Source organism: Falco peregrinus, chromosome 4 (assembly GCF_023634155.1).
Source record: "Falco peregrinus isolate bFalPer1 chromosome 4, bFalPer1.pri, whole genome shotgun sequence".
In the NCBI taxonomy this organism is placed as follows: Eukaryota; Metazoa; Chordata; class Aves; order Falconiformes; family Falconidae; genus Falco; species Falco peregrinus.
The window spans coordinates 57,177,336-57,205,095 of NC_073724.1; the positions used below are offsets into that span (position 1 = coordinate 57,177,336).

Sequence of the window (27,760 nt, forward strand, 5' to 3'; positions counted from 1 at the left end):
GCACAGGCCTTTCCAAGAGAACATTCCCAACTTTCCTCTAACTGTCCCCTCCCAGCTGAAGGCAAGGAATTAAAGAGCAAATGTCTTCAAGAATCCAGTATCTGAGCAAAATATATCCAACACAGTAGACCAACCCTGCAGGGAAAGCAGCTCTCTTCCTCTTCATAAGCCATCCAGAGTCAGCATTGATAGGTAAGCAAGTCTTAAGCAATGTAAAACAAAAGTTAAACTAAAAAAAAAACAACACTAAGCCAGGTATCCTCTAGCAATTTGATGCTCCGTGCTATAGTTTAAAAAAAACCAACACACAACACAACAAACAAAAAAGAAGGAACCAAGACTGACTACAGAAAAACAATAATGGTACAAACAAGTCTTAAAACACTGGAGACATTTATTTTGCTGAAACATCTGTCACTCAGTTGTCAGGTGAGAGTTCAGCAGTTCTTTTCCTAAGATCACTTTGAAAAGAAGGGGCCAATAGGGCCAGAAGGACTTGGCACAACTCACATTCCTCTTCATTTTTCCCATTATCCAATACAGAATCAGTAAGTAAGCATTTTTACAAATGTTGTACCAGGAAAAGCTCTAATGAGTCCCTGATGCCTACCATCCCTCCTACACATTCAGGTAGTCTACAGAAAGTTAAGAACAACCCAAATCTTGCTTAAGCCCTTGCTTTCCAAAAGGCTTGTATTCCCTAGCTGCTATTACTATATCATGTCAAACCGATAGCTTCACACGAGAACCTATTCTCAAGTCCCCCAAATCAGAACAGGATGCAGCAGCTTATCATTCTTCCATTATGAACCAACTTTCCAGTGCTCTTTCAGACATTCAGCAGCTATCTAGTTTGTAAGTCTGCTATGCCTTCCTGTCCCTTCAAGTACACCCATCACTACCACAGCCTGTTTTGTGTGTGTTCTTCCCCTCTGCGCAATGCAGTAAAGCAATATAAACTAACCTGGCTATTAGGGCTTGTGTAGTTTCCTCTTAGCTTTCTGGAGGTCAACATGTCTTTTTTTTAACCTCCTCCTCATTATTTAAAACAATAAAGCAATATGAAGATTACATTTCCAGTACAAAATAAAAGTTGTAACTATTTTGCAAAGATGCCTCATCTATTTGATCACCTTTCCTTGCCTTTGATGGTTCTTGTTGCCCACACACTTTCTAGTTCTTCTACCTTTCGAGATCTGTTTTTGCAGATGACAGGGATGGAAACTTTGTTGATGACAAAAGGAATACCATATATAATCATGTAATTCCATAGCACATTTTCTATTTTACTCCCTGTAATTCTCAAAATTCCATATGCTTGTTCCCCACCAAACACTGATACCACATTTTCATAATATAACCTATCATGACTTCAAGATCTTTCTTGAACACTAATAGCTCATTTGGGGTACTCATTATATGTGCTTTTCACCAATTATTAACCCATGGGAGGACCGTCCTGTTCTATGACACCTCAGTTTCTTTAAAAGGTTGATTAAGGACCTTGATAATCAAGGGGGTTTTGTTGTTATTTTTAAGAAATCCAAGGACATCGCACTGATTAGATAGCCCTTATCCACATGGTTGTTGACTTTTTCAAGGCATGACTTTGAAAAGACGTAACCTCATAACTTCCCTTTTCCCCTCCTTCTAGAAAAGCCCTGTTAACTCCTGCCCATTATCACGTTTGTCAGTATGTCTACTACTTCTGTTACATGCTCAACCAATTTGCCTAACAGAAGTCTGACTTACTCATCTGCAGTTATCTGAGCCCTTCAGAAACTGGTGCAGGAGACGCGGCCTTCTATCCTTCTGGTACTACACAAATTATACATATACTGAGTTAGCAGGACAGAGGTACCATTGGTAGGTCCTTCTCAGAATTCACAGGTAGATAATTCTCTGGCCATGATGATTTCTAATCATTCACGTTATCAATTTTTTCCTAAGGCAATAGCTTCTAGCCATACTTCAGCAGGACACTTTCATGAAGAACAGTACTGCCATGAGACTCTCTCGCATCATCTTGATCATCTTATTCTTCAGATGCACTCAGAGACTTCATCCTTCTGGTATGTTTAAAACCAAAGTAATTCTTTATGCTATCATGTTGTTTCTTAAAAATTTTTTATGAAGTCAACAAAGACAAACGCAAAAGTCTTGGACTTGTAACAGACTAACTCCACACAACAGCAGAGGTCAGGTATTGTGTGGTTAGGAAGCAGATGTGCAGAAAAGGACCTGGGGGTCTGGGTGGACAACAAGCGGAATGTGAACCAGAAGTACACCTCGAAGCTAATGAAGCGTTAACCACATCCTGGGCTGTATTTGGTAGAGTACAGCAGTAATTGATTATTCCCTTTTACTCTAGCACTCTTGAAGCTGTACCTGGATTACTCTGTTCAGTTTGGGGGCCTGCAGTGCGAGACAGGCATTAACAAAGAGCAGAGTCCAGAAGAAAGACATTAGTATGGCTAGGGTACTGGAGCATAGGATGTACAAGGAGAAGCTAAAGCAGCTTGGTGTGTACAGCTTGTGGAAGAGAAGATTAAGGTAGAGCAAGGGGTGTTATTTGTGGGAATCTAATCACTGCCTTCAACTGTTAAATGGAGAGTTATACAGATGATAGAGGACACAGCAAAAAGAAAAGAGGGAATAGTTGCAAGCTGCTGCACAACAAATTCCAACCAGACATGACAGAAAAAATTCACGATGAAAAAAAGTAAAGCATAGCAATACTTCCTATTGCGCTGTGCTTATTAATTCATGCAACTGAACCAACCTGGCTCTATACAGAAACTGCAAGGTACACCTGCCTCTACAGCACAAACTAATTGGCAAGGAAGCACAAATGTAACTGGAAGAACAGTTACATACTCTTCACAGTTCAATGCAAAGTCAAAGTCAACGTATAAAAGGTATCATACTAAATAGGAAAGAGCATAACTGCTCAACGCTAGGAGAAAAAAAAGAAAAAACTGAGTTTTGTTTTATTTTTAAGAAAAGGTACTTTCACTTTGCCTCTGCCCAAATGCGTTCTGCTATTTTCTCATTTACCTCATATGTAAACATTTTTCTCATATCCACCTGGATTTTCAAAGGCTTACAATGCTCGGGTTTCATAGTGGGTTTATGTGGGGGGGGTTTATTTGTTTGTTAATTATACAAGCAGAAATAATTTCATTAACTTAGCTTTGCAAGTGACTGACAGCTCAGTTTCTCAAAGGAATTTTTCTAATCATTAGTTAATTACTGTTACTCTTACAGTAATCACTGCAATCCAAATAATCCTGCGCTTTGTGGCCAACATACAGTGTGTATAATAGCATGTAAAAATTAAACCCACAAGTTTGCAAACAGTTTTGCTGGCACCAACTCTTCTTCCTTTTCAAAACAAACACATTATTAATACTGCTGGTTCTGACACGTCTTTTTCTTTTTTTTCCTTCTACGTATTTCAAAAACATGGAAAAAGGCCATGTAAAGCAGAAGAAAAAAAATATACAGAAGGATATAACTACTACTTAAATTCTCAGTCTCCCAAACATTGCCACTTTGGAAAAGTACTCTTAAGAACTTACAAGTAATTATTAAACCTAAAGGGAAGTAGAATTTCACCAATATTAAGTCCTGGAATGCCTCCGAACAGAAGGTAATGATACAGATAGGATCAAGGAGTAATGCTGTGTAAAACTTGCACAGCAAAAGCAGCAGCACCCTTTAACAAAACCTGTTATTTTTTATCTGTCTAAAACCTGTTCCAGGTAAGCACTCCCTTTATACAAAGTATGCAGTAAATAGCTTGTTTTGGTTACTGATTGCTTTTAGAGAGAGCTGTTGAACTGGACCTTTACCTTTGTTTGCATAGAAAAACACATCAAGAGTTTTACCAAAAAGAATCCCTTGCAGACTTCAGCAATAAAAGGGACCGGTAATACAGTCAATTACAAACATTTTACACAACTTGAGATGCCACAGAAAAAGACACAGTACATCTAAAATTAGAGGAAGGGGTGCCCTCTGCATTCACAGCAGTAGATCTCTCTAACAGCTGACTGCTCTAGTTCATGAAACAGTAGTGACTTTGAATTTGGTGTTTCAGATCAAAGAGGATGGACTGAGGTATTCCTTGCCTCAGGTGCAGAAATCCCATTCAATCTAGGTGCAGTACCATTTTCTAATGTAATCTGTCTTTATGTTCTCTTTATTTGTGAAAGAGAGCACAGTCAACAGAAAAACAGGTCGGTTTCCTGACAATGCAGTCTCTAACAAAGTCTTGTCAGCCTGTCTTCCAGCATAGAAGCAATACTGTGCATGTGAAAATTGGATTTGGTAAGAAGGTAATTTTGCAAGCTCCTTCTGAATTATTACAACCCTAAAAAAGAGCTTTTAGAATAAGGATGTGGTTTGTCAGAACGCAAAGCAATTCCTACTATCTCCTGCAACAGTCTCAACCAAACTCTGTCCAGCAGACCAATTTGTAAGTAAATACACTACATGATCAAAGGTTAGGAGTTAAGCAAAGGGTTGATTCTAAGAAAAGTCTAAAGAAAGTTAACCTTGGAGATGACATTTTGCAGTACCACTGCTTATAACCACTCTTAGGAACTCTACAAACTTTTGTCTTAAATACATAGCAAGCTTTGAAATTGGCAGTTTTAACAGAGCAGTTGGAATCTAGCTTAACAGCTACACAATTCAAAGGCAGCCACATTAGTAAGCCAGTCTCGATACAAGTCAAGCATGACTTATGCTCTCGAAAAGGCAACATTACTTCCAATAACCTGATAAAACCCGTAACTAAGATGGTATCAGTTGAAGAGCCCAACAAAGACCAGTGACACTTTCCAGGAACAAAAAGATAAAAGTAAGTGACACAGACACTAGATTCCATTGCAATTGTCACTTCTGAGAAGGCCAAGTGCCATCCAGAATATTACATTCCTTATTTGGGGAATTTTAAAAATGTTAATAGGAACAGCATTTATATAAAGCCAGAATACCTGTACTGCTTAAGATGCAAATGACTGATATAAGATTACATGAAAACTATGAGAATTATCTGGAAAATATTATAGATTCTATTTTGGCAGTCTTCTGTATGTGGAGTTTTTCTTCTTTTTGGCTAAAAACAAACAAGAGAGAAGAGGAAGAGGAAGAAGAGGGGAAATTCAACATCAACATCACTAATGAAATTCCATACTATAACCATTTTTGTAAAGCAAATTACAAAGCTAATTCCAGCTCCAAACCTCACCATCAAACCACCTGCTTAAAATAAACAAAAACCCTAAGTAACAAAAAGCAAACTAATCTTAATTGCACAATCTGCCCCTCTCGTTCTAGTGTGTCACCGTCCAACCCCAAGCTGGTGTCTGTAGAAAACTGACTGAAAAATTATTAAGTTTGGAATCAAGAAGTGAGCAGGGTCTCTTACAGGAATGTAAAGTAGCTTAAGTCCACATAATTTTTTGCAAAGGTTCTTTTTTCAATTGAAAAACTCTGGGATATCAAATTACAGAGTTCTCCCAAGGTCTCTGCAAGTCATGGTCCTTATTACAGACACTGCTATAGCAGTGTAGAAGACATCACATTAAGACTCACTGATCTTTAGGTTTACTTGTCTGCATACCATCTTCAGCTATTTCTTATTTGCCACTCTCCTACTTGAGGTTGAATTTGGCCAGCTCAACCATGTAGCTGACAGCTCAATACGCTTTTAGTAGTACACTTCTCCCTACCTAGTAAAGTAAGCAGTAAGCATCCCCTGCAAACAGAAAGGAAAGCCACAGTTTGAAATTGTTCAGAACTACAGCTTTACAGAAGCTAACTCTTTCTTTGAATTCTGTTCAAAGGAATGCATTTTTTCCGGGGGGTGGGGGGGGGGGTGGGGGGGGTGGGGGTGGGAAATGCAAGAATTACAAAAAGATGAGCAACTTCTAAAACATCTTTCATTAATCAGAAGAGCACCACTCTACCCAGTTGTTTAAGCTGCTGTCAATAAAACTGACGCAATGTACCTGAGAGGAATTTATCCCATCCGCTTGAAAGTTTCAGTTCAGAAGTTCAGCCCACTTCTACTTGGCTTCTCTACTATTACAGAAACTTCCACAGCTAACTCCAACTCCACAGCTTCAGCAAAAATTGCCCAGTGACCTCGCTACAGGTTTCTCTTCCTCAACACATTACCAAGCAATAGATACTTAACAAAACCCCTATGTTTGTTTTGTGGCTTTTTTTTTTTTTAAAGGTATGGGAGACCTCATGAAATCTCACCATGGAGACTGAAAGATAAGGAAGGCAGATCTTGGAGAAGACTTAAGTTCATTACTCAACATGACAACCTAGTATATAGAAATAATAGTAAAGATGTGCCTTTGAAGACTTTGAATAATGAAATCCCAAAAGCTCACTAGAGTGTGGAATAATCTCTAGAAGACTCCAGATCTTCACACAATTCAAATACAGGTGCACAATCCCTGAAGCAGAGACAGAAATCAATCCTGTTTTGGACAGCAGTGAAGCACAGCTCAGAATGTCATCTATAGCCAAGATGGGAAATAATGCACAGGAAGGGAGAATTTCAGAGCTACAGAAAGCTGGTATGGCAGTCAGGACACAACCAAAGAAGTTGAGGGAACTCCTCAACCTACCTAACACAACTATCACTGACCAAGAGGTAACAAAAGAAACATCCTGGAACAAGGACGTATCATACCAACATCATAACAAGGAAAGTTTTCTGTATGAATTAATGGGGTAGGCTTCCACCTCTTTACCTCAAAGCATCATGACAGCAGGAAACAGTGTACTCACACCCACTAACCTGTCTCAGCACAGTGACCAATGCAATGCTTGACAACAATGTATTTCAACCCCAACACTAGATACAGGTGAAATGGAAATCCAATGCCAAGCAGTTCCCTCAAGAACTGTTTACAGTATTTTCTATGCATTTTGCTTTACAAAATCTACCCTAAATTACTGAGTCTGAACCGTTGCCTCCTTGCAAGTGCAAGGAGTCTTGAAGACACAGGTAGGATAAATAGATGAGTTTAGAGGATCCATTTGAAGTGCCTTTTATCCAGTCCACATCACCTTCAAAAAAATTATTCCTTACCACAAAAGCATCAACTAGACTAGTTTCAGATTATTAGATCTTATATACATATATACACACACACAGAGTATGTACAAAGGGCATACTTGGAAGATCTGGGAGAGAGGTAACAATTACATCCTAGGAGCAGATTCCTCAGATGTCACTCCTGTGAGACTGCAGTTCTTACTGTCTCTCTCGCAAACACCATCGATATTTTATGTTTAGTTAGTTATATGCTAATTTTCAGTAAACACAACTCTTTTTGAGGGTGTCAACCTACCATAAGCTTTGACAACATACAAGATTATTATCTATAGTTGTGGGTCAAGTCAAGTAAAAACACCTCTGCTTATTGAACAAGTCACATCACCCTGTTAAAACAACAAACATGCTTACACAGCAATTCTGAGCACTTTTACAAAGACATCGATCTTCCCCAGTGTGCAGTACTACTGAGTTCTTAAGTAATTTCTTAGACTAACTCAGAATTTTAGGTGATTCTTATCATCCTTAGATATGACTAGTAATGCTTCAGCTATTACAAACCAGTCTTTCCAAGTCTGTGTTGAAAAAAGCTGTGGTCTACCTGTAAACTTCTTACAAGCCTTTTCAGACTTTTCAAAATATCATTCATAATTGCAGCAACAGTTTTATTTCCTGAGCTTGAAGTTAGATAATAATAATTCAATTTACCTCAGCTTCAATAATACACAGGCATTTTATAACCAATGTTCAAGCATGTATCTGTTTGCTAAAGCATGAATCACCGGCTGTGAAATAGATCTATTTCTGTTCCAGAGGAATTACGCCAGCCACTGCCAAAAATCAGGGAGTTTGATCTTGCAAATAAAATTAACATTACATTGCAAAAGTTTGTCATAAATAAGAACAAGAAAATCTCACAGTTAGACAGTGTTGAAATGTAAGAGTCTAAATACACCTCAAAAAATTACATACTAAATACAAAAAAATACATATACAATTTTTTGTCAGTTACCAAAGCTGAAATTAAAATAAAACTAGTTCTTTTATGCCTATAAAATGTGAAGCCTTATTTTAAAGTGTAAGAGGTGGAAAGAGCTGAAGACATCTTTTAAAAGCACTTTCTAGTTATGTACCAATAATGCCACCTACTGGCATGACAGAAGATCCAAATTTTTAGAGTAACTTTAATTTAAGAGTTTTAATTTCAATACAACATTAAATACCATTGTTTGTTTTTTTCCTTTGCACTTAGCTAAAGCAGATAATTTCTTTCACCCAAATTTCTTCACAAGCAAGGGCCAGGAACAGAATTGAACAGTGTTGTATTTAATACTACAGTATCAACACTAATCTGAATAAGCAAGGACCAGAACGTAGCAGTGTTCTTCAAAGTGCAACCTCCCAGCACAGCAGAATTTCCCAGTCTCTAAAATTCACTGCAAAGTAACTTTTAGATGACAGAAACTTGTAAGTTCTACTGCTTCAGCACCTATTAAAAATTCTTCCTATCCTTCCAACCCATATATATTTTCTAACGCTCAAAATTAATTCTGATTATAATTATCACTCAAAGTCTATGTCCAGGATGAATTTTAGCATTTTCAGGTTTAAACAATTAGTCAGGTTGACATCCAAAACAAAGCCAGGATGTATATATTTTTTTAACCCTAGAATGGAAATGAACTAAAATAACAATTAAAATATCCAAATGAGATTATCCTTGCTTTGTAACCAAGGCAGGCAAAAAGCAAACAATTACAAACAGGTCACTTTGGAATTTTACTCCACAATTAAACCACTCTCTTAATCTGTTTTCAATGAAGTAATTTAGAGTAGAATAAAGTATTTTCAGTTCGAAGGGACCTACGATTGTCTAGTCCAGCTGCTTGACCAATTCAGGGCTGACCAAAAGTTAAAGCATGTTATTAAGGGCATTGTGCAAATGCCTTTTAAACACTGACAGGCTTGGGGCACCAACCAGCTCTCTAGGAAGCCTGCTGTGTCCAGTCCAAACCTCCTCTGGAGCAGCCTTGAGCCATTCCCACCTGTCACTGGGTACCAGGGAGAAGAGATCAGCACCTCCCTCTCCACTTCCCCTCCTCAGGAAGCTGTAGAGAGCAAGGAGGTCACCCCTCAGCCTCCTTTCCTCCAGATTAGACGTGCCCAAAGTGCTCAGCCACCCCTCATAGGACATTCCTTCCAGCCTTTTCACCAGCTTTGTTGCCCTCCTCTGGACGCATTCAGGGACCTTCACCTCCTCCTTCAATCGTGGGGCCCAGAACTGCACAGTGCTGCAGGTGAGGCCGCACCAGCGCTGAACGCAGCGGGATAATCATCTCTCTTGGCCGGCTGGTTATGCTGTGTTTGGTGCACCCCAGGATGCTGTTTGCCCTCTTGGCTGCCACGGCACGCTGCTGACCCATACTGAGCTGCTCTCAGCCAGCACCCCAAAATCCTTTTTATTATTGCCAGAGAAGGGATAGAGCTGTAAATCACAACAATCTGGGTGCCCTTACAGCTTTTGTTGACTTGACCTTTGAAATTTTATAAGCATTGCTTCTGATTACAATTTGAGGGTTTACAGAGATTAATTTAAGTGCAATTTCTACAAAACCCATACAGAATATAGGGTAACAAGCAAAGGAAAGGGCCCTGTGTAATGATGTTCTCAGCAACAGAGGCTTTAGGGGGAAAAAATGCAACTGGGTATTATTTTGGAATGAACCAAAGAAAACTTGTAACTGCTTCCAATGGATTTAGCATTCCTCCACAATGTCACAGGTGAAGCTGACAGCAAATAAACCAGCACAGGACAAGCAGCAGATATAAAACCAAGTGGCTTTACTAGAGTTCATCACTGAGAGGACAACTGGATACACAGCTACTTTTTGCTGTGCATGTTAACTCACTAGCAGTCACTAGCAAAGCTGCATTTTAGAAGCACCTGGCACTGCTCAGGATTTCCTTACAGGAAAAAACCTCTCTTCTCAGACACTCTCAGCACACTACATTGCTGCTTCTTTCCTGAACAGGGTTAAAGCAGAAAACCATCTTTCTGGTTACCCAAGTTCATGAAAACTTTCAGTCATACCTGTACCAAACCAAACCATGCTAGAACAAATCTGGTGATTTGTGCCGCTTAAACACTGCCAGACTACCAGCTCCACAGACCTTGCACTTAACAGGAAAGCTGCACGAAGATGTAAATGTCAATGTCACTCGTCATACTTCCAGGAGAAGTCTGAGCCTTTCAACAGTACCACCCTGGAGCCAAACATAATCAAAACCCTCTTTAACGATAAGTTTCCTCATCCAAGGACTGGCAAATACTCAAGTAGTAAACAAATATATCCCAAACATATGCATTTGCATCCAGAAGAAAAACTAATTAGATAGTGCATTTTCTGAAACCTTTTTAAGATCTGGGAATCAATATAGCCTTAAATCAAATAGGGGCTGATATAACTGGTGTGTCATTCCACTGATACTTTCCCAAGATGTGACTTTAAGAATCAGCCTTCTAGACTAAATTCTCAGTAGGGAAAGAACGGAACTAGGCAGAGAGAAAAACCTTCCTTCAGTGAGCAGAGCTAACAGTGTCATCTTAATACAAGGGAAAACTTGCACCTTGCTTGATCAGCTCCACGGCATGCTGTTTTTTCAGGACTAAATGGGGTGTTACACTACAGTAATGGAAATACACACGAGTATCAGAAAACACAGGTGAATTTATATCCAACTTCTTCTGGACATTGCACAAGCACTGGAGGAAGCACACACTTCCAGCTCATTTCTACCACATATAGACTGGTACTTCTTATTCCACACTAAAGATGTTTTCAAAGAAACACTTCTAGAATGATACTTCATATACATGACCAATTTACTCAAAATTACATCCATTATAAACTTTTGTTTTGTTTACTATTGTCTCCTCTTAAAACAAAGTCAGTCTCTGCTTTAAAACAGAATTCTTAATCAGAAGCTCATGGTTGAGACATGGTCTCTCCAAAGTGAATTAGGCTGAAGTATGTCCCCACTAGCTGAAATAAAAAAGGCTGTCTATGTTGGTACTTGTTTCTGACCGTGAATTTTAGCAGATAATCAGGAAATGAATGCAGTGATAGGACTTCCACACAGGGATAATTTCCTAACATACCCTCTTCTCTCCCAGATTTGACAGCTTTAGGACTTTTGAGCAAGAGGTTGTTCAGTGTAACTGCTGAGCAAGATGAGTGATGTCTCCTTTTCAACATTCATCTAAGAAACAACAGCTACATACCCTAACAAAACTCAGTCTAAAAATAACCTATTCGCAGTTCCCAGATTTCTATCAGTGCAGATTAAAAATTTACAGAAGTCCATTCGCAGCCTATTCTGAAAGCATTGCAACAAAGCTGTTCAGGCTGTAAGAACTGTTGCATAATACCCTGTTTTGGCCATAAAAGTCAACCTTTGCTTATCTTTCACAGTTGATTCATATACCTGCCACTTAGTCCTGTATTCACCTTACAGACCTTTGATGAAGTGTTACACAACAATTTCAAGACAAATATTCTGCTCTTCCTCCCAAACCATGTTTTTGCAAGTATGTCCTTACTACCCAGCAGACAAGTCATTTTTTATCTTCTACCACCCCCTCAAAACATTTATTCCTCTGACAGCTGAGCTCCTGCTCCTTTCACAGCTGACTGGCAACATGTGGAAACTGAACCAAGTCCCGAGTTTCTTGTTGAGGCTGCATTCTTAATTTGCTGAGTCTCTCAAAGTTGGATTTTCCAAAAAGATGCTGGAATCACCCTCTGGTATCACTAATCCAATGACCCCGGGTGCTGTGAGAGCATAGGGAGAAGAAACTTCAAAAAGCAGCCAGACTCCTGCATTCTCCCTGAAGAGCCTGCCCTATTACTGTTGTTGGGGCAGCAGACTGGGCTAAGCAAACCACTCATCTGACACAGCAGGGAGATTTGATCCCATATAAATAATAAAATGTATTCTCAGACTCCTCGTGATTGACTTGCTACCCCCAGAAAAGACTCCTACCTTTTAAGAAATACAAATCCAAAGGAGGGGGGAGAGAGAGAGAAAAAACAACCCTGAAAAAAAAACTTTCAATGGTTACCACCAGAGAAGAAGAGAAATAGGTTTTTCCTGACCTCCTTTCAACTCTAAGTAGTATACCACACGCACTTCTGCTACCTTATGGAAAACTTACTCTGTGTTTTGTATCTATTGCTGTGGACTGAATCCTCTTCATTGTGAAATTAAGAGAAATTTTGCATTGTTTTGCAAATTAAAGAGAAATTTGCAAGACAGTGGAGGACTGGACTTTTTGACATAATGGAATGTAATGTAGACAGGTACTTTTAAAAGCACACAATAATTTTGTGTATAGTAGTTACATTTAAAAATATTTAAATATTACACAAAACCTCCTAAAAATTATAAAAAAGTGGCAACGTAAAATGAGTACTACTTCAGTGAATAAATTATGACACATATCTGAATACTTTAGTGACAAAATATTTGCTATTTTAAGATCTGATTAAGAATACAAAGCCTGCACATAAAATACAGACAAGTTAGAGGCAAGAAAAATAAAACATTCAAGCCAAGAGAAACCATTGTTTCTTCTCAGTATTAAGAATTAGTTGTTGTCCATTAACTTTACAAAAATCCCCTAAAAGCAATCGGATGCCAAAATTAACTGAAGACAGCTTAGTTTGCTTCATGGCTGTATATATTGAGAACTGAGCTCGATTCTCAAACCAGAGGAGCTGCAAGCCATAATAAACTACTTAATCCCTTGAATTTATTTTAGAAATGCTACAAACAATGAAATGGCATCTATTTTACCCAGTTCTACTTTAAGAGATATGTAATAATGGAAGATTCACATTTCCAGTTCTTACTGTCCAGACTGCATTGTTTTGACTAGCTCTTGACAGACTGTAACAGGGTATTGACAGACACACCTACATGGGTGTAAAATGGTCCCACAAGTATCTGCCCTGACAAAACCAACCATTTTACTGCCCACAGGGGTAGGGAAAAATGGTACAGCTGTTAAGGATCAGGTATCTCCGTGCACACTTTTTTTGTTCACGGGTATATGACTGTGCTTACAAATATACAGGTGAACCAGTTAACAAGTGCCAGTTATTCAACCCTTATGCCTTTTCCACCAAAAGTAGATCACAGCAGATTAGTTGTACAGCCCTCTTTTGTAGAGCAATGTGAGTTTTACACAAGGGAATGCCAAAGAGAGAGCCCAGTGAGATTCCAATAAAGTACTTGATGTACCTAGAAAACCTGTTAAATTGATGGTGACAGAAATCAGAAGTTCTGCAGGCTGTGAAAATAAATACTTAAATGGGTTTCCTGAAATGGCATATAACAGGCTAGAGCAGTAATACTAATGGAGTTCACCTCAACTGGACCACAGGTTATCTGAGAGTACTAGAGTAATGCATGAAGTTAATAGATTTGTCAATAATGAGGTTTATGAGAGCATCAGACAAGTAGGTGACACTGTCCTAATAAATTTCACCCTACTTAGTACAGCCTATCAAAGCACACCATCTGTCACACACAAGAGTAAACGAGACCATCATCATTTGGAAGCAAAACTAAAGGAAAACGGCCATTTCACCAAAATCTACTATGAGATGCCCATGAACCAAGCATGACACTGCACAGAAAAATTACCCATACTTCCATACAAATATGACTGATGCTTCACTTGGAGTCATATACACTATTTTGGTCACTTGCATTCAAGACATTGATGAAGGCAATAAACAGGCTCAAAGAATGATGATAAGGAAAATACAGAGCACAAAGGGCTTATCTGATGAGGAATCTAGGAAACAGTGGCTAGGTGGCCTGACAAATTAAAGACTGCTAAGATACCCAGCTGTTATTTATAAAGAGTAGATAAACATACTGGAGAAAAACTATTAAGCTGAAAAATCACACTGCCACCAGCAAAATGCATGAACCGGCAAGAATATACTTAACTGGAAATCAGAGAATAGTTCTACAGTCTTACTATGGAAACAGCCTTCCCATAAGAATATAGGGGACAAACCCCAAATCTCCACATGCAGCATAATCAGTTTACAGAAGAGGTTATATAACATAGCTGTCCAGAACTGCAGGTGACTGGAACTCAGTGGTGCTTCTGTTTCTTCCCCCAAAATTGCTAATTGTGAAGTGCAGCTCATAACTCTCCAAATGTTTAGATACTCCTGGGTTTTGAGCTTACCTATTGAATTCAAGTTACAGCCTGTGTTTTACTAAACTGCTTGATTACATTACACTATCATACATGCATTATCTGCAAGTCCAGAACAGCTCTTTTCAAAATATATTTTCAGATAATGCATCCACACTAGTGCAAGCCTACCATAAAAACTGTCATAACCCATTGTAAACTCCTACACTCCTGCATTTTTCCCATTTGTCAAAACATAGTGCCCCAAAAGATGTTTTAGATCATCCTGGCCTTACACTTAAACACGAGCTACACTAACAAGAAGATCACATGTGGGATGACAAACCACCACTGAACTTCACACATAGTTTACACACAATTATAAGCCACAGAGAATCTACAGTTTGCTTGCTGATTATAGAATATATAACTTAAGAAAAGCTTTACAAAAACTATGCTAAGAAAGCAGTTTAAAGCCAGTAATAAGCATAACAACTGAAAAACAAGAAATGGAGGTCTTACTAAAAATTGCGTTCTTACCTTTTCCAGGACTTAGGTTTTGGTCTATAAACACCTTAAGCTCTCCATTGGCTTCAATTAGTCCAGCCTGTTAAAGAAAGTAACTTTTATTAAATTTACAAACTCAGATAACCTTTTATTGTTAAAGATGGAAGATATCATATACCAGAAGTCTCTGCTGCTACCACTTACATTTTGGCACAGATCTATCACAATGTAACGACACTGTTTGTAGCACAATATTTGCCAAATCTTAAAATCTTGATTTTATAAACACCACCTTCTTAAAAAGCAAGCAGAAAATCAGCTTACACCTATTTTGCTATTTTGTGTCCTAAGGTCTTACAGTGTACATGCGCTGTTTTAGCAGATAGCTGAACACCCCTGTAATTAGAACCACTGACACCTGTGACTACACCTTTCTCTGTGTAGATACTATTTACCTACCATGAAAGTTAATAACGTTACAGCAAAAACAGTAGTGGTGGTAGAGAGCACCTTCAGGCATTTCGATCTGAAAAAAAGGCATTACGAAGAAACACCCTGAGCCTTTCAATTATTATTTTTTAGGGATCAGAATATTAAGCTCTTAAGTGAAAGAGCTATAGGATGACATACAATTTTATAAAGCAATCACCATCCTTTCAGAAAGCTCACAGTACCAATTATTTTTAAAAATACTATTTAATTTTTGGACAGAAAATACTTGATGCAGTAATTACTTGGTATCTCCAGACAAAACAGTACTGAAAATACAGTGAACACACAGACTGTTTCCATTTAGAAAGAACAGCAAGAAAGTCAACACTTGTACTTAACCATAATTTAGCACATGGTGTTACAGAGGCTCAAGGTCCCCGACTGCATTATAAAATGCATAGGTGGTATTTGCAGGCTACTGTCAATCTTCAAAAGACAATTAAGTGGTTTGCTGTCAGTCAGCAACAAAGCCTGTCCCTTAGAAGTCTACCTGAAGATCCTACTTATTTGCCAGAAGTTCAGCAAATCAAGAGAGCCACTAGAGGATGCTGTGGTGCTGTTACTATCCAGGTGTTCGACAGCAAAGATTGAACTTCACAAAACGGTAAACTTTCCTCAGTGAAAATGGAGGGGGAAAAAATGATGACCGAGAATTGGAGATGGGCTGGGAAGTGAGTAGAAGAGAAATACTGCTCAGAGAAGCATGAAGAGCAGTGGCCTGTAACGGCATGGCAGCAAGGAGGACCTGGTGGCACAAAGAAACCATGAGACAGTAGAACCAGTGGATAGAACGAAGAGCCTGTAGCAGTTCTGTCCTCCATAACCCTAATTCCACCCCCCTCCCAAAAGTAATGACATAGCATTGGTTTAAGGAGACTGCAACAATTTACCAGTACATGAACACTGTCTGTTCTCCATCTTGCCCAGTAGGGATTCAAAGGTCCACTTGTTCAAGTGGCAGTTCTACTGCCCTACTGCCAGGCATCAGGGCTTTTTATAAGCCTAACTCTTCATTATGCTTAACTCAGAAAGGCAACAGACTGTATCAGACACTTTCAAAGAAGGTATACTCATCAATATGAAATCAGTATCATGTACAAAGATGTTAGAGCTACAAAGATGTTACTAGAGCTATACGCCATGGCAGTATGACATTCCAGAACGCTGGAACCCAATGTGCTATATGAAGGTAAAATTTTTTGTAAGTGTTGCATTTCCATTCTACCTCAATTTCACAACAGAAGTGTTAAACCACACAGGAAGTGCAGTCTCATTGTCATTTCTTTAAATGCAGTACTTCAGTTTCTATTCAACAGCAGAAAGAGGCAGCTTGTACTCAAGGATTCCTGCAAATTCTCTTTTCCATGAGAATCAAAGAGATATCAATGAGAATGGAAAGAGATTTAATATAGAATTTGGGACCAATGGACCACCAAGAAAATGGCTGTTTCCATTTGTAATGTCTCTTTTTTAGAAACACATGAATTTAATAGTATTATTAAATCCATTCATCAGTGTAAACGCAAGCAAACTTGCATCAAGCTCACATGTCAGTTACGGTGATAATAAAAAATGTATTTAAGCTGTGATATTCAGCCATTTCAAGTATTAAATGCAAGTTATTATTTCAGTAGTTAGCAAATTAGGCAATGCAGTAATCAATTACTTATTGGTCCCTTCCTATTTTTTAACTAGAAGAGCCTCCAATATAACCATTTCTATTAATTCATTTTATCCTTAAATATTCAAGCAACCACCATACAATAGTATCAAATCATCTCATAAACTTCCAAGTTTTCTTCTACATAATTAAAACACACAGTGACAAAGAGTCCCCAAAACAATATGCAACTCCAAAACCCACAATCCAACCTAGCATTACAGTCAGGTTAGTGCTACATGCCCCGGACCCTGCTTTTGTGTGACTGAAATTACACAAGTCACTGACAAACTGGAGAACATTTGGCAAAAACACTGCTTTTAATCAAGAAGAGAATACAATTTGGGAAAAATAAGAGAACAGCAACACTGAACAACAGTAAGAATCCCCTCAGGAACCACAACACTGGCAAAGAATAGAGAATCACCATTCCACCACCTTCCCACACTAGTATCTGACAAAAGGTTCAGCTCTAGCAGTTAAAATAGCTGGTAAATATTCAACTCATTTGTAAGAGTATGGCTAGGAAAGACTTCCAAGAAAAAAAATTTGGAAAGAATACTACCAAATCCCACACCAAATGGCATCCCCAGCTGCTACTATTCATAATAAAACCTGATTTCTGGTGAAAACTATTATTCCACCCTCGGTATCTTCTTCACACTTCTGGATACACTATTTAACTCTACAATGATAAATTTTTATAACCTGTTTTGAGTCTCCTCAGTCACAAATACAAGCTTTTGCTGAGAGAAAACTGAAAAGCAAAACTTCCATCCCATACAAAATTCTAGTGTCTTTGTTCTAAAATGGAAATAGTAGGCAAAATAATAATAAAAAAAAAGATCTCTGTGTATTTCAAAAAAATTAAAGCTATTTTCCAAGCCAGGTTATTTTGGATGACAGACACCAGGATTACTCCATAACCTATCTAGCAGTGCAGTACCCAAAAGAAAGAAAACAGAGGAAAGTGGGACCATAGCTTCCATTAGGCATATCACAGTCACAGATTCACAACAAACAAATAAAAGCAGACCCAAAACCAAAACACAACATACAACAACAACAAAACAACTCCACATGCAAAACAAACAAAGCACAAAAAAACCCAGACCAGCAAAAAATAGCTGATTTTCCCCAATGGAAAAGTAACCTTCTGCCAAGGAAGGTTTAGACATCAAGGAAATTCTATTTTCTGGTGGGAAAATATATGTAGTTTTCAGGCCTTATCAACCTACTTGCAACAAGGTATTCCGATATTTTTTTTACCTGATAATGCAATTTTTTCATATTCCACATTTTTTTCTTATCTTCTCATAATTCTCAATTTCAAGATGTGTTACTTCCTTTGATGATAAGACCAAGGCTATTTGAAATAATATCACGCTTTTAATAGTCAATTCTGACAGCTTTTTAAGTGTGTGCAACTTCAAAATTTAGCACCACTTCCCTCTTCAAAGAGACATATTGGCTATGTATACTTACCCCTATGGCTACACAAAGAGACTCCTAGTATCCTAAACATGCAACAGATACACCCTTTATCCTTTCCACATTCCAACAAAATCAACAATGATTTTAAAAAATAGCTTTTGACACTCAAAATAGCATCTACGTTGTAATAACTTAAGATCTCCCTTCCACAGACGAGAGGGAGATTAAAGACTACTGCACAAATTAGTAAATCTGGCAATTTTAACTGTGGAAGCTACGCTGGAGTGGAGACCTCGACCAATACCTAGGCTTTGTCTCATCACATCACTCAGAACTCCTAAGGAAAAGAAATCAACTGACAGGCTACATGTTTCAAAAATTCAACTGAAGTTACCTTTGGCCTGCTAGATCATCAGCAGTCACAAGGAGCGGGAAATCTATTTTTGTTTTGTTTACAAAATAAAAGATGAAAAGCACTACAAGCGCCCTCAGCCTGAAAGTCAGTAAATTGGGAAATACCTTTCTGTTGGGACTAAAGTTAATCTGAAACAACATTTGCTAAAAATGCAGAGAATTTCACTTGCTTAAAAATCCCTTAGTACAGACTGTCATAGAATAATTTAGTATCTTACTAACAAGCTAACATTCATTGTGGTCTCTGAAGTTATCTACTATAAACTTAATACTCTTACAACAAAAGCAGCATTTCTTCCACGGCTTTCTGGACTTGCAACTCAATTTCTTAATAAAAACTGGCATAAAATTATTCAGTAAACCCTTAAACTAAACAGAAAAGATGCAAGCTGAGTTTGGACTGAAGGACAAGGAACCTATAAAAGCATGACAAAGAAGTTTGACCAAAACAAGACTGAACAAGTGCACGTGCTATGCCTATCAGATTTGAAGGTCCCCACCACCACTCCCAAGTAAATAGGGGGAACAGAAGAGTGCTTCTGTGCCACAGAAATAGCGCTTCAATCTTGCTTCTAGGTAACAGCCCGTTCTATGTACTCTCCGAAAAAGCTGAAAAAAGAGCAAAAAGGGTAAAGATAAACAGAAACAGAGGTATTTGCCAAAAGGTGTTTCTCAGAATAGACATTTCCAGTTGCTAACAGCAGATGAAGCCCACCAAACTGAGGCAACAGGACTGTTTGACAGCAAAACAAGAAATGTGGGTGCCCAATATACAACAATGGTTAAAGAATGAGAGTCAGAATGGGACAGACAGGAAAACAGACAATTTTGGGACTGGCTGGAATAAAGACAGAAAGTGAGGTAGAAAATCAGATGGAAGATGGTAGATTATGAGTTAAGGTACAGAAAATGGGAGTCACTTAAAACATACAGGCAACAGAACTCATGAGAATCTAAAAGACAGCTTTAATAGAACAAGGAAATTGGAATCTGTGAGGAAAGGGGAAGAACACAAGAACTGCAAAGATGAACACAATCTATTCTAAACCACAACTGAAAGGGTAAACAAGCTGGGACTCAGACTGGGAAATTCAAAATAAATCTAGGAAGAAGTAGTTAAGTCAGAACCAGAAAATGGAGAAATTGGAAAAGAAAAGCATTCCCATTACAGTACATTTCCTCCCAGAGCCTGTCAAAGGCATGAGGAGGACACCTGTGCAGTCTACTGGCATTTGCAAAACCTACTAGCAACCAGCCACCCACGCTGTGCAAACTGTACCTAACTTGATCCATCCAGGATGACAATCCCTAGTCATGTTACTGCTCAAGAGTAGCTAATAAATGTAAAGGCACTCACTATGCCATGCAACTTTATGTGCCACTTCAGTGACAACATAGGGTTTGGGGTTTTTTGTTTGCCTTATTGTAATATCAGGAAGCAACACACACACACACACACACTGGAAAATTAGCACAGCTACAAAGCAGAGAAAAGCTTATAATCAGAAATAATGCTGCTTAAACAGCCTAATTCTTCTTTCACCTCATACTCAAGTGTCATTTGTAACAAGATGATAATATGCTATTTTTCCCATTGGATTCTCATCTCATTCAGGGATCAGAGGAGACAGTCTGGGGATGAATCATCACGTAATTGCAGGTGACTATTTTTATGGGACATCCAATATATTTTTCCCAAAAATTAAAAAAAGCGATTAAGATATGAAGTAGAGGATTGCAGGAAGGGAAAGGAAATTTCTTGAATTTAAATTGTTTGAATTTAAATTTAAAAAATTAAGTCAGTGAGAACTATTCTTTACTGTATAACATCACGCAAAGGAATTTTTGAAGTCAGGCTACAGGAGTCTGATCCTGCAAAGTTCTCAAATGTGTTATTTTACCATGTCTCAGTAGCCTCCTTCTGAAACAGAGATCATACCACATCCTCAGTTCATGGCAGCATCTTCAAGATTAATGTGTTTGTCAACCTCAACCACTCAGCAATGATCACTGAGCTTTCCAAAAAGTGTATTTGAATTATTACCACCTTAACTAGCAAGGCACAGTCAAAGCACTAGATATTAAAAGATCTGTATCACATAGAATTGTGAAGGTAAAAACCAAATACTGGTCAGTAGCTCAGTTAAGAACTGCCCATCTTTGGTCTGAATATAGGCTCCACTGATACTGCACAGAAGTTAAGACACCAAGCACACACAAAACGACACCTGAGGTCTCCCTATCGCAGAATACCTCAAGACCATTAGCTTTCCTGGCTGTACTTTCCAAATAAAAGTCTACAAACGAAGAATTTATTTTGAAGAAGAGTCAAACAGTGGTCCAGTCTAAGCAGCCACACAGATCAAAAATACCACAGGAAGAGATTCCTGGGGTGAATATGACCAAGGCACTGGTTTGCCACTTCTATATGACTAATACACATAAACTAATCTGAAAATAAAAGTTTTGTGTCCTCCTAAACTAAATACTCATATGCAGAAGTACCAGCAGCAGCCGCTTCCACAACTGGCTCCTGGTGCTGTTCTACATTTGACCTTAACAGACTTTTCAAGTAATGTTAACCAGGACTCATTCTGAAACCATTTGCCTCACCAACCTCCTTATCAGTATATTATAAGGCTACAGCAGCCCACAACATAATTTTCACGCAATACTGGGATGCTTAGGAAATTTAACACAAGACAAGCAGCCAGAAGCATTTTTGGGGAGATGGACCACTGTCAACCTTTAGAATCAAGTTGTCCACTATCTATATGAGAACCACCTCAACATAGAGAACGTTTAGCAAAGATTGTCCCATTTTACCTCCCATTTCTAATTAGCCACAATAAGTCTCCATTAAATGATATCCAGACAAGCAAATACAGACGCTAGATAAGTAATCCCTAATGTAACTTAACTTTTAAAAGCTGCATTTTTGTTTAGCATGTTAAGTCATCAGCACAGTGTATTTACTCAGTAATACTACAAATATGTATCTATATAGAGTCACTACCATTAACTAACACAGACAATTAATAAAGAAGTTAAAACACTTGAAGGCTAAGAGAAAATGCTTTCTTTACACAAATAAATTGGCAAGGTGACAGGCAACTTCTGAGTTGCTATTTTCTGACCTATAAATACAAACCAACACAGGCAAAAAGAAAAAAGGGAAACACTTATTGTGTATTTGGAATGTAAAAAGGAGAGCTTAAAGATCACTTTCCTTCTGCCTTCCTCTAAAAAAGATATTTAAAAAAAACTTTAACAACATTCAAAATCCCAGACTGAGTTGCCTTTTTAGAAGACCCAATTTCATATTATTATTTGATCTTCAGTTTGCAAACTTCTGAACACATTAGAACTCACTAAAGGCAAACAGAAATAGATCAAGCTACCAAGAAGTTGCTGAACTAAAACGGTGTCAAAAAAGGTGCATGAACCACTTGAGATTCACTGAAGACTTAACTTCTCTAGTCTGCCTCACCAAAATTCCCAGTACATAACCAAAAATAAACATAAAAGGAGAAACACATGCTGGTATTTTAAGAAGAGTCTGAAAAATGTTTTGAAGACTTTTCAATACTTGCTGGGCATTGAAAGTGTATCATGTAAAAAAGATCCAAAATACATCAATTTCCTACTTCCATTAGGTTTTTTTCTTTATCCATCCTGAATGTATCTTTTTCAGACCACACAGACTTGCTCAAGATTGATGTAGAAGCCCCACACAAAAAGCTATTAAAAAGAACAACTTTTGTGGTGTTCTGGCACAACTAATACACAGAAGCGCAGATCTACTTCTTTCCCCAAATTTAGCAGACCTATTGACCTAGCCAGTAAAGCTGCACTAAAAAATTAAGTTTGCTGTGGGTTTTTTTAAGTATTTTTTGAGTAAAGCATTTATTACTATGATAAATGAATTCAATGCATTAAACTACATAACCAAATGTATTCTGAATATCCATCAGTGCTAATCCCTACATCTCTAGATCTCTTAAAGAGTAATGGTAGATCAGGTGCTGAACATTACACAGGTAGAACTTCTCACATGGTGTCCTCAGATTCACGTATGTGCACAGGGCTTCTGTTGCAAAGACAGATACACGGGCCATAGCTACTACTCAATGAGATTAGTAGAAGCACCATGAAATACTAAACAGATACAGTAAGTTTTATGCAAACCAGAGATCAAGAGAAAAATCCCTCATGAAGTAATTCAAGCAAAGAGATGACAGCAGAGTAAAACATCATTTAGAACAAAAAATTAAAATCTGATTTTATAGAATGAGCAGTACCAAAGCCAACCAACACCACTGCCGACAACCTATGAAACTGTAAAATGCACAAGCTTTCCAGACAAACAGTTCTCAAGAAAGGTATTTTAGTCTGTGAGAAATTCTGAAGTCTAACAGTGGTGTATCAGTTCAAAAAGTTTTTGAAAACACTGAAGTAGTTTTCAATTGAACACTCTTCATGAACAGTTGGTTTTATTTTTCAAATGACTGGAAACAGTCCATGCAATAACAGTGAACTGAAACAATCATAAGCAACTGCTACTACATAGAGTATTTCATTTACATAATTCACCTCTTTTGATATCAAGATATCAAATATCTCTTTTGACATCATTTTCAAGATAAGAGGGAATCTTACTCATTCGTTTTGTCTAGCCCCCTTCTCCTCAGTACTTGCAGTAACACCATACATTGGACTATACCCTGTAAAGGACCACCAGCTCCTTGCAAGTGCCTCCTGTTTCGTCACTTCTATGTAACAGTGGGCCTTCAAGAAAGGAGCCACAAGCTTCTCTTTCTTTATGGCTACTTGAGAAGCCTCAGCAATTCATTTGCAACAGAAGTAACAGAGAGGAGAAACAGGGTCACACCACAAGTTGGATCTTCAGATATACTACAGAAACTGTTTAACGGTGGAAGGCATTTTAACCATTGATGCTAACAAGTATTTATTGTCTTAATTTACAGAAAATTCTCAGCGTATAACTGAATATAAAAATGGCCAGCAAGTAGTCCTCAGCCTTATACTGGGAGCTGGAAGACAGAAAATTGTTACCAAAACCAAATTAACTTTTTTGGTACAGTAACTCCTGCTCCTTCTTTTGATGCTGCATCCTGCCTAGTGTTAAGTATGCCATGGATGGACAGGTCACCATTTCACCTAGGGACCTGCACTCCCCCATCAAAATACTAATCCCTTGAATCCAGCGAGCAGCACAAGTCAGACAAGGACCTCAGTGTCTATGTCTGGCTCCTCCAGCTCCTGCCTGAAAGGTGCCATGTTTGGTGGCAGAGTTTACAGTAGACTCAGCAAAGTCTGACACCGATTAACCAGAAAGAGGAATACTGGCTAAACTGGAGTTTCTGGAGATTGTCTGCATGTGATGACTACCTCCGTCTCAGACCAAGAAACTTCCCGTACAGTGCAAATGTACATGTCAGACTGTACCCAACTCTAATGACCTCAACTTCATTTGTCATTCAGCCTCTGACAAGCAATAGAATTATTCCACTCCCAAGGTACGCAAATCCTTGAGATACTGCAATTGCTGTTCTCCCATCCACAGACATATTTTTTTCATTGTTTCTTTAAATTACACAAAAAGTCTTTCTAGTAACTAAGATCTGACTTGAATGTGCATTTACATAAAACAAAAAACATCTATGCTCATTACTATTATCAGATCACACTGGAAAAAGGAGTTTGCATCTTTTCTTCCCCTTTATGCATTCCGGATCCCCTACCCTTTATATAAGTTTTCAAAAAATACATTGATATACCCACAGAGACTTTAACCTTTACAAACTAGTATTCCTCTTTTTCCATTATTCTTTTTTAACTTATCCCATCGTAACATTACTTGTGATTATGCTCTTAAACTCCACCTGCAGACTCTTAACTAGAGGTGCTACATATGAACTCACCTCTCCCCCCCAGCTTCTTGATCACTGCCAAGGAAATGAAAGTATTTTGAAAAAAAAAAAAAAATCAATGGTTTATTGCTTATTTTCTCTTCGTTGTACACTCTGAAATGCATTAGAGGTATACATTATAAAGTAACATTTAACAGAATTTAGATTTGGGTCAAACAGCTCATAAGCTTTATCTTGCCTGCTTACCTGATCAGTACTTCTGCAATTATTTAATCCTTTATAAAAACATTTCATGGGGTTTGCCAGTATTCTCCATCATGCTCCCCATTTGTTCAGTTATCCAATAGTCTCAGTCTGCAAACTTGTACAGATATTTGACTTTCCAAACAGGTCTTTTCAAATTATAGTTTTTACAAAGAAGTATCAGAGGAAGAGCTGGAATCAAGCTACAAAAGGAAAAGTGCTTTCCTGTGGCCGGTGGAAAGAGGGGTTAAGTAGGAGCGTGTCCTGTTGTGGGGTGGCCCTGGCTCCACACCTTCCTCTTCCCCAGGGCTGCCTGCTTCACCCTCACCAGAGCAAGCACTGGCCCCCACAGCACAGAGGAAGAGTGGGTCTCACATCAAGCCAGCTTTCCCAGGCTGCAGCACACTGAAGCACACTCGGCCATGTAAATGCCACCTGAAGCCCAGACTTAACATTGTAGCAGCACAGCCCCTACACCACAGTTAGCCATCTCAGCTCCGCTGAGAAAAAGGGAAGGAAGGGGTGGGGGCATTCATCCACTATGCCATCTTCTTCACCACTACATCTCACAGTCAGTTAGTGCACTTGATAGGTGACATGGCAGAACCACAAGCCATTAATCACTGCAATATTTCCATGTCAAAATGTTTAATTTACAGCAGTGCAGGTCATAGACTCAGTGCCCAGGAATTTAGTGATACTGTCTCTATCATGATTAATTCCATTACTTTGCTTTGAAAAGAAGTTGGATTTTGGACGAAAAAATAAGAGAATAATTCTCGTACCTTCTGAAAATCCAAATTGTTATACTAATTAGCAAGCATCAAATCAAATCTAATAGGGCCCATAATCAGACCTGGAAATTTAAAATTTCCCAGCATTCACTACACATTTTAGACATCACGTAATGGTGGGTATGTAATAGTCTGCAAGAAGGTAAGCAGTTCATCTTTCTTCCCTGAGGCAGGATTAAGTATGTGTAGAGGTTTTTAAGAACAGGTTAGACAATCCTTCAATTAAGATTTCATACCCCTTTCTAGCTACCCTGTTCCGGTGCTCAAGTACAATTATAATTTTACCTAAAACCTGACCTAGATTTTATTTTTTCCAAATTCAGCTTATTAATTATTGTAGTAAAGATACTGAAAGCAATTTATTTTTCTATCTGCGGCATCTTCCATTTCTGAAGTTTATCATCATCTACACTATTCCCCCCTTAACTACCCTCTTATCTAGAATAAGCTAGATCTTTCAAAAATTAGCTTCACTCTTAAATGTCTGATTCTCATTCTGCTACCTTAGACCCTTCTAGGATATTAATCTGTATTTCCAGGTGCTAGCATTTCCTCACTGCGTTGATCTGTCTCAAAAGCTAATATTAAAAACAAAGTCCTTTAGTATCTCAATTACATTGAACTGTTTCAGTTTCATCTCCTAGTCTAACACCCCTCTTTCATTTTTTTTCCCGCTTATACAGCCTTTTATTCCCTGAACCGTGCTATCTGTAACATACGTGGCTGCCCTTATCTCTTCCAGGCAAGCTTTGAGTGACTACGTCTTTCTGGTTGCTTCTCCGCACACATAAGATGTTTTTCAGTTGCTTCTTGATGACGAAAATTCTCTAAAACATTAATTTGTTAAACCAATCATTATTCCCTGGAAATTCTCACTACATACAGCAGCCACATTGGACAACACAATCTGTTCTTGAAGAATCTGAGTTGCATCACTTGTCCTTAGGTTTTATACTGTTGGGTTTTGGTGGGTTCTTTTGAAGGGGCAATATATTCTAATTTGAATACAGAGTAGTATCTTGTCTCATTTTCAATAAGGAAATATGCAAACCCAATTATATTAGTTATTAACAATGAATTACATCTCGAAGGCAGAACCTGTTTCAACTTTTTTTTTTTTTTTTAAGTACTGGAATGGGTAAAGAGCAAACATGGTTCAAGAGGTATGCCACAGAATCAAAGACGTTAACCTTAACGTCAATGGTAATGGAAGTCTATGATGAAAGTCCCAAAAGCCTGTTTTTACAGATACTAACCAGCATCTTTTGGTAGATAAACAATGAACACATATGGAGACTGAACCATCTTCAGTCCCCTTGAATATATGATGCCTCCTTGAACACAAGAAAGGCAATGCTAGTTGACAACAGTAGCCCAAAACAACTCTGTCATACAAATAGTATTTGCTGGGGGTTTTAAAATCCAATTCAAAACTAAGTTGATTTAGCATTCAATATGAACGTGCATAATGCCAACGGCCCATGTGCTTTTATAAGTGCGGTGAATTCTTAAGACTAATTACTCAGAAAAAATGGCTGCAGATCTGAAGCTGCTTTATGCTGTTACATCTACAGAAAAATGCAGCTTAGGCTTGATGTACAACGTAGATAAGTTCCATATATTCATTAATGCCAGCTATTACAAAGCATGACCTCGTTTGCTTCTGTTAATAAAAACAATGATATTCTATGAGCTAAGCTTCCACATATGATGTGCTACAAACATACTTACATCTTTTGCCATGTTACCAAAGACTAGAAATCAGTCCTCTTAGAATCTTGACGGGTGCAGGACGCAAAGACAATGATGCTATTTTCTAGAAAGCAATTAAAGACAACGTCAGCTATAAAAAGGAAAGGAGGGAAAGTTTTTACAATTACCGACTACCACCAGATAGAATTTAGTTTTTAGGAAAAAACGCTTTTGAAGAGGAAGAAGTTTCCTGTCATCACCAATTTCCCCCCTAAGCCCCCCCCCCCGCCCCGCTCACACGTGGGAAATCGCCTTTTGCCGACAACG

At 38.2% G+C, this 27,760-nt stretch overlaps 1 protein-coding gene and 1 long non-coding RNA gene across 4 annotated transcripts in view; one reads left to right on the forward strand and one right to left on the reverse strand.

Moving 5' to 3' along the window:
* TFDP1 (transcription factor Dp-1) overlaps positions 1-27,760 on the reverse strand; it is a 49,680-nt gene that overhangs the window by 20,489 nt on the left and 1,431 nt on the right. For all 3 annotated transcript variants that reach the window (XM_055801913.1, XM_055801914.1, XM_055801912.1), the window contains exons 2-3: positions 27,473-27,557; positions 14,844-14,910 (exon numbers count right to left, since the gene is read on the reverse strand). In XM_055801913.1, coding sequence (XP_055657888.1) covers positions 14,844-14,910; positions 27,473-27,484 — 79 coding nt within the window. In that variant the 5' untranslated portion in view covers positions 27,485-27,557. The remainder of the gene's footprint in view (positions 1-14,843; positions 14,911-27,472; positions 27,558-27,760) is intronic.
* Positions 299-12,330, forward strand: LOC129784300 (uncharacterized). Its single transcript, XR_008746837.1, has 3 exons — positions 299-1,866; positions 1,951-2,072; positions 6,251-12,330. It is a non-coding gene; the product is annotated as an uncharacterized LOC129784300 (long non-coding RNA).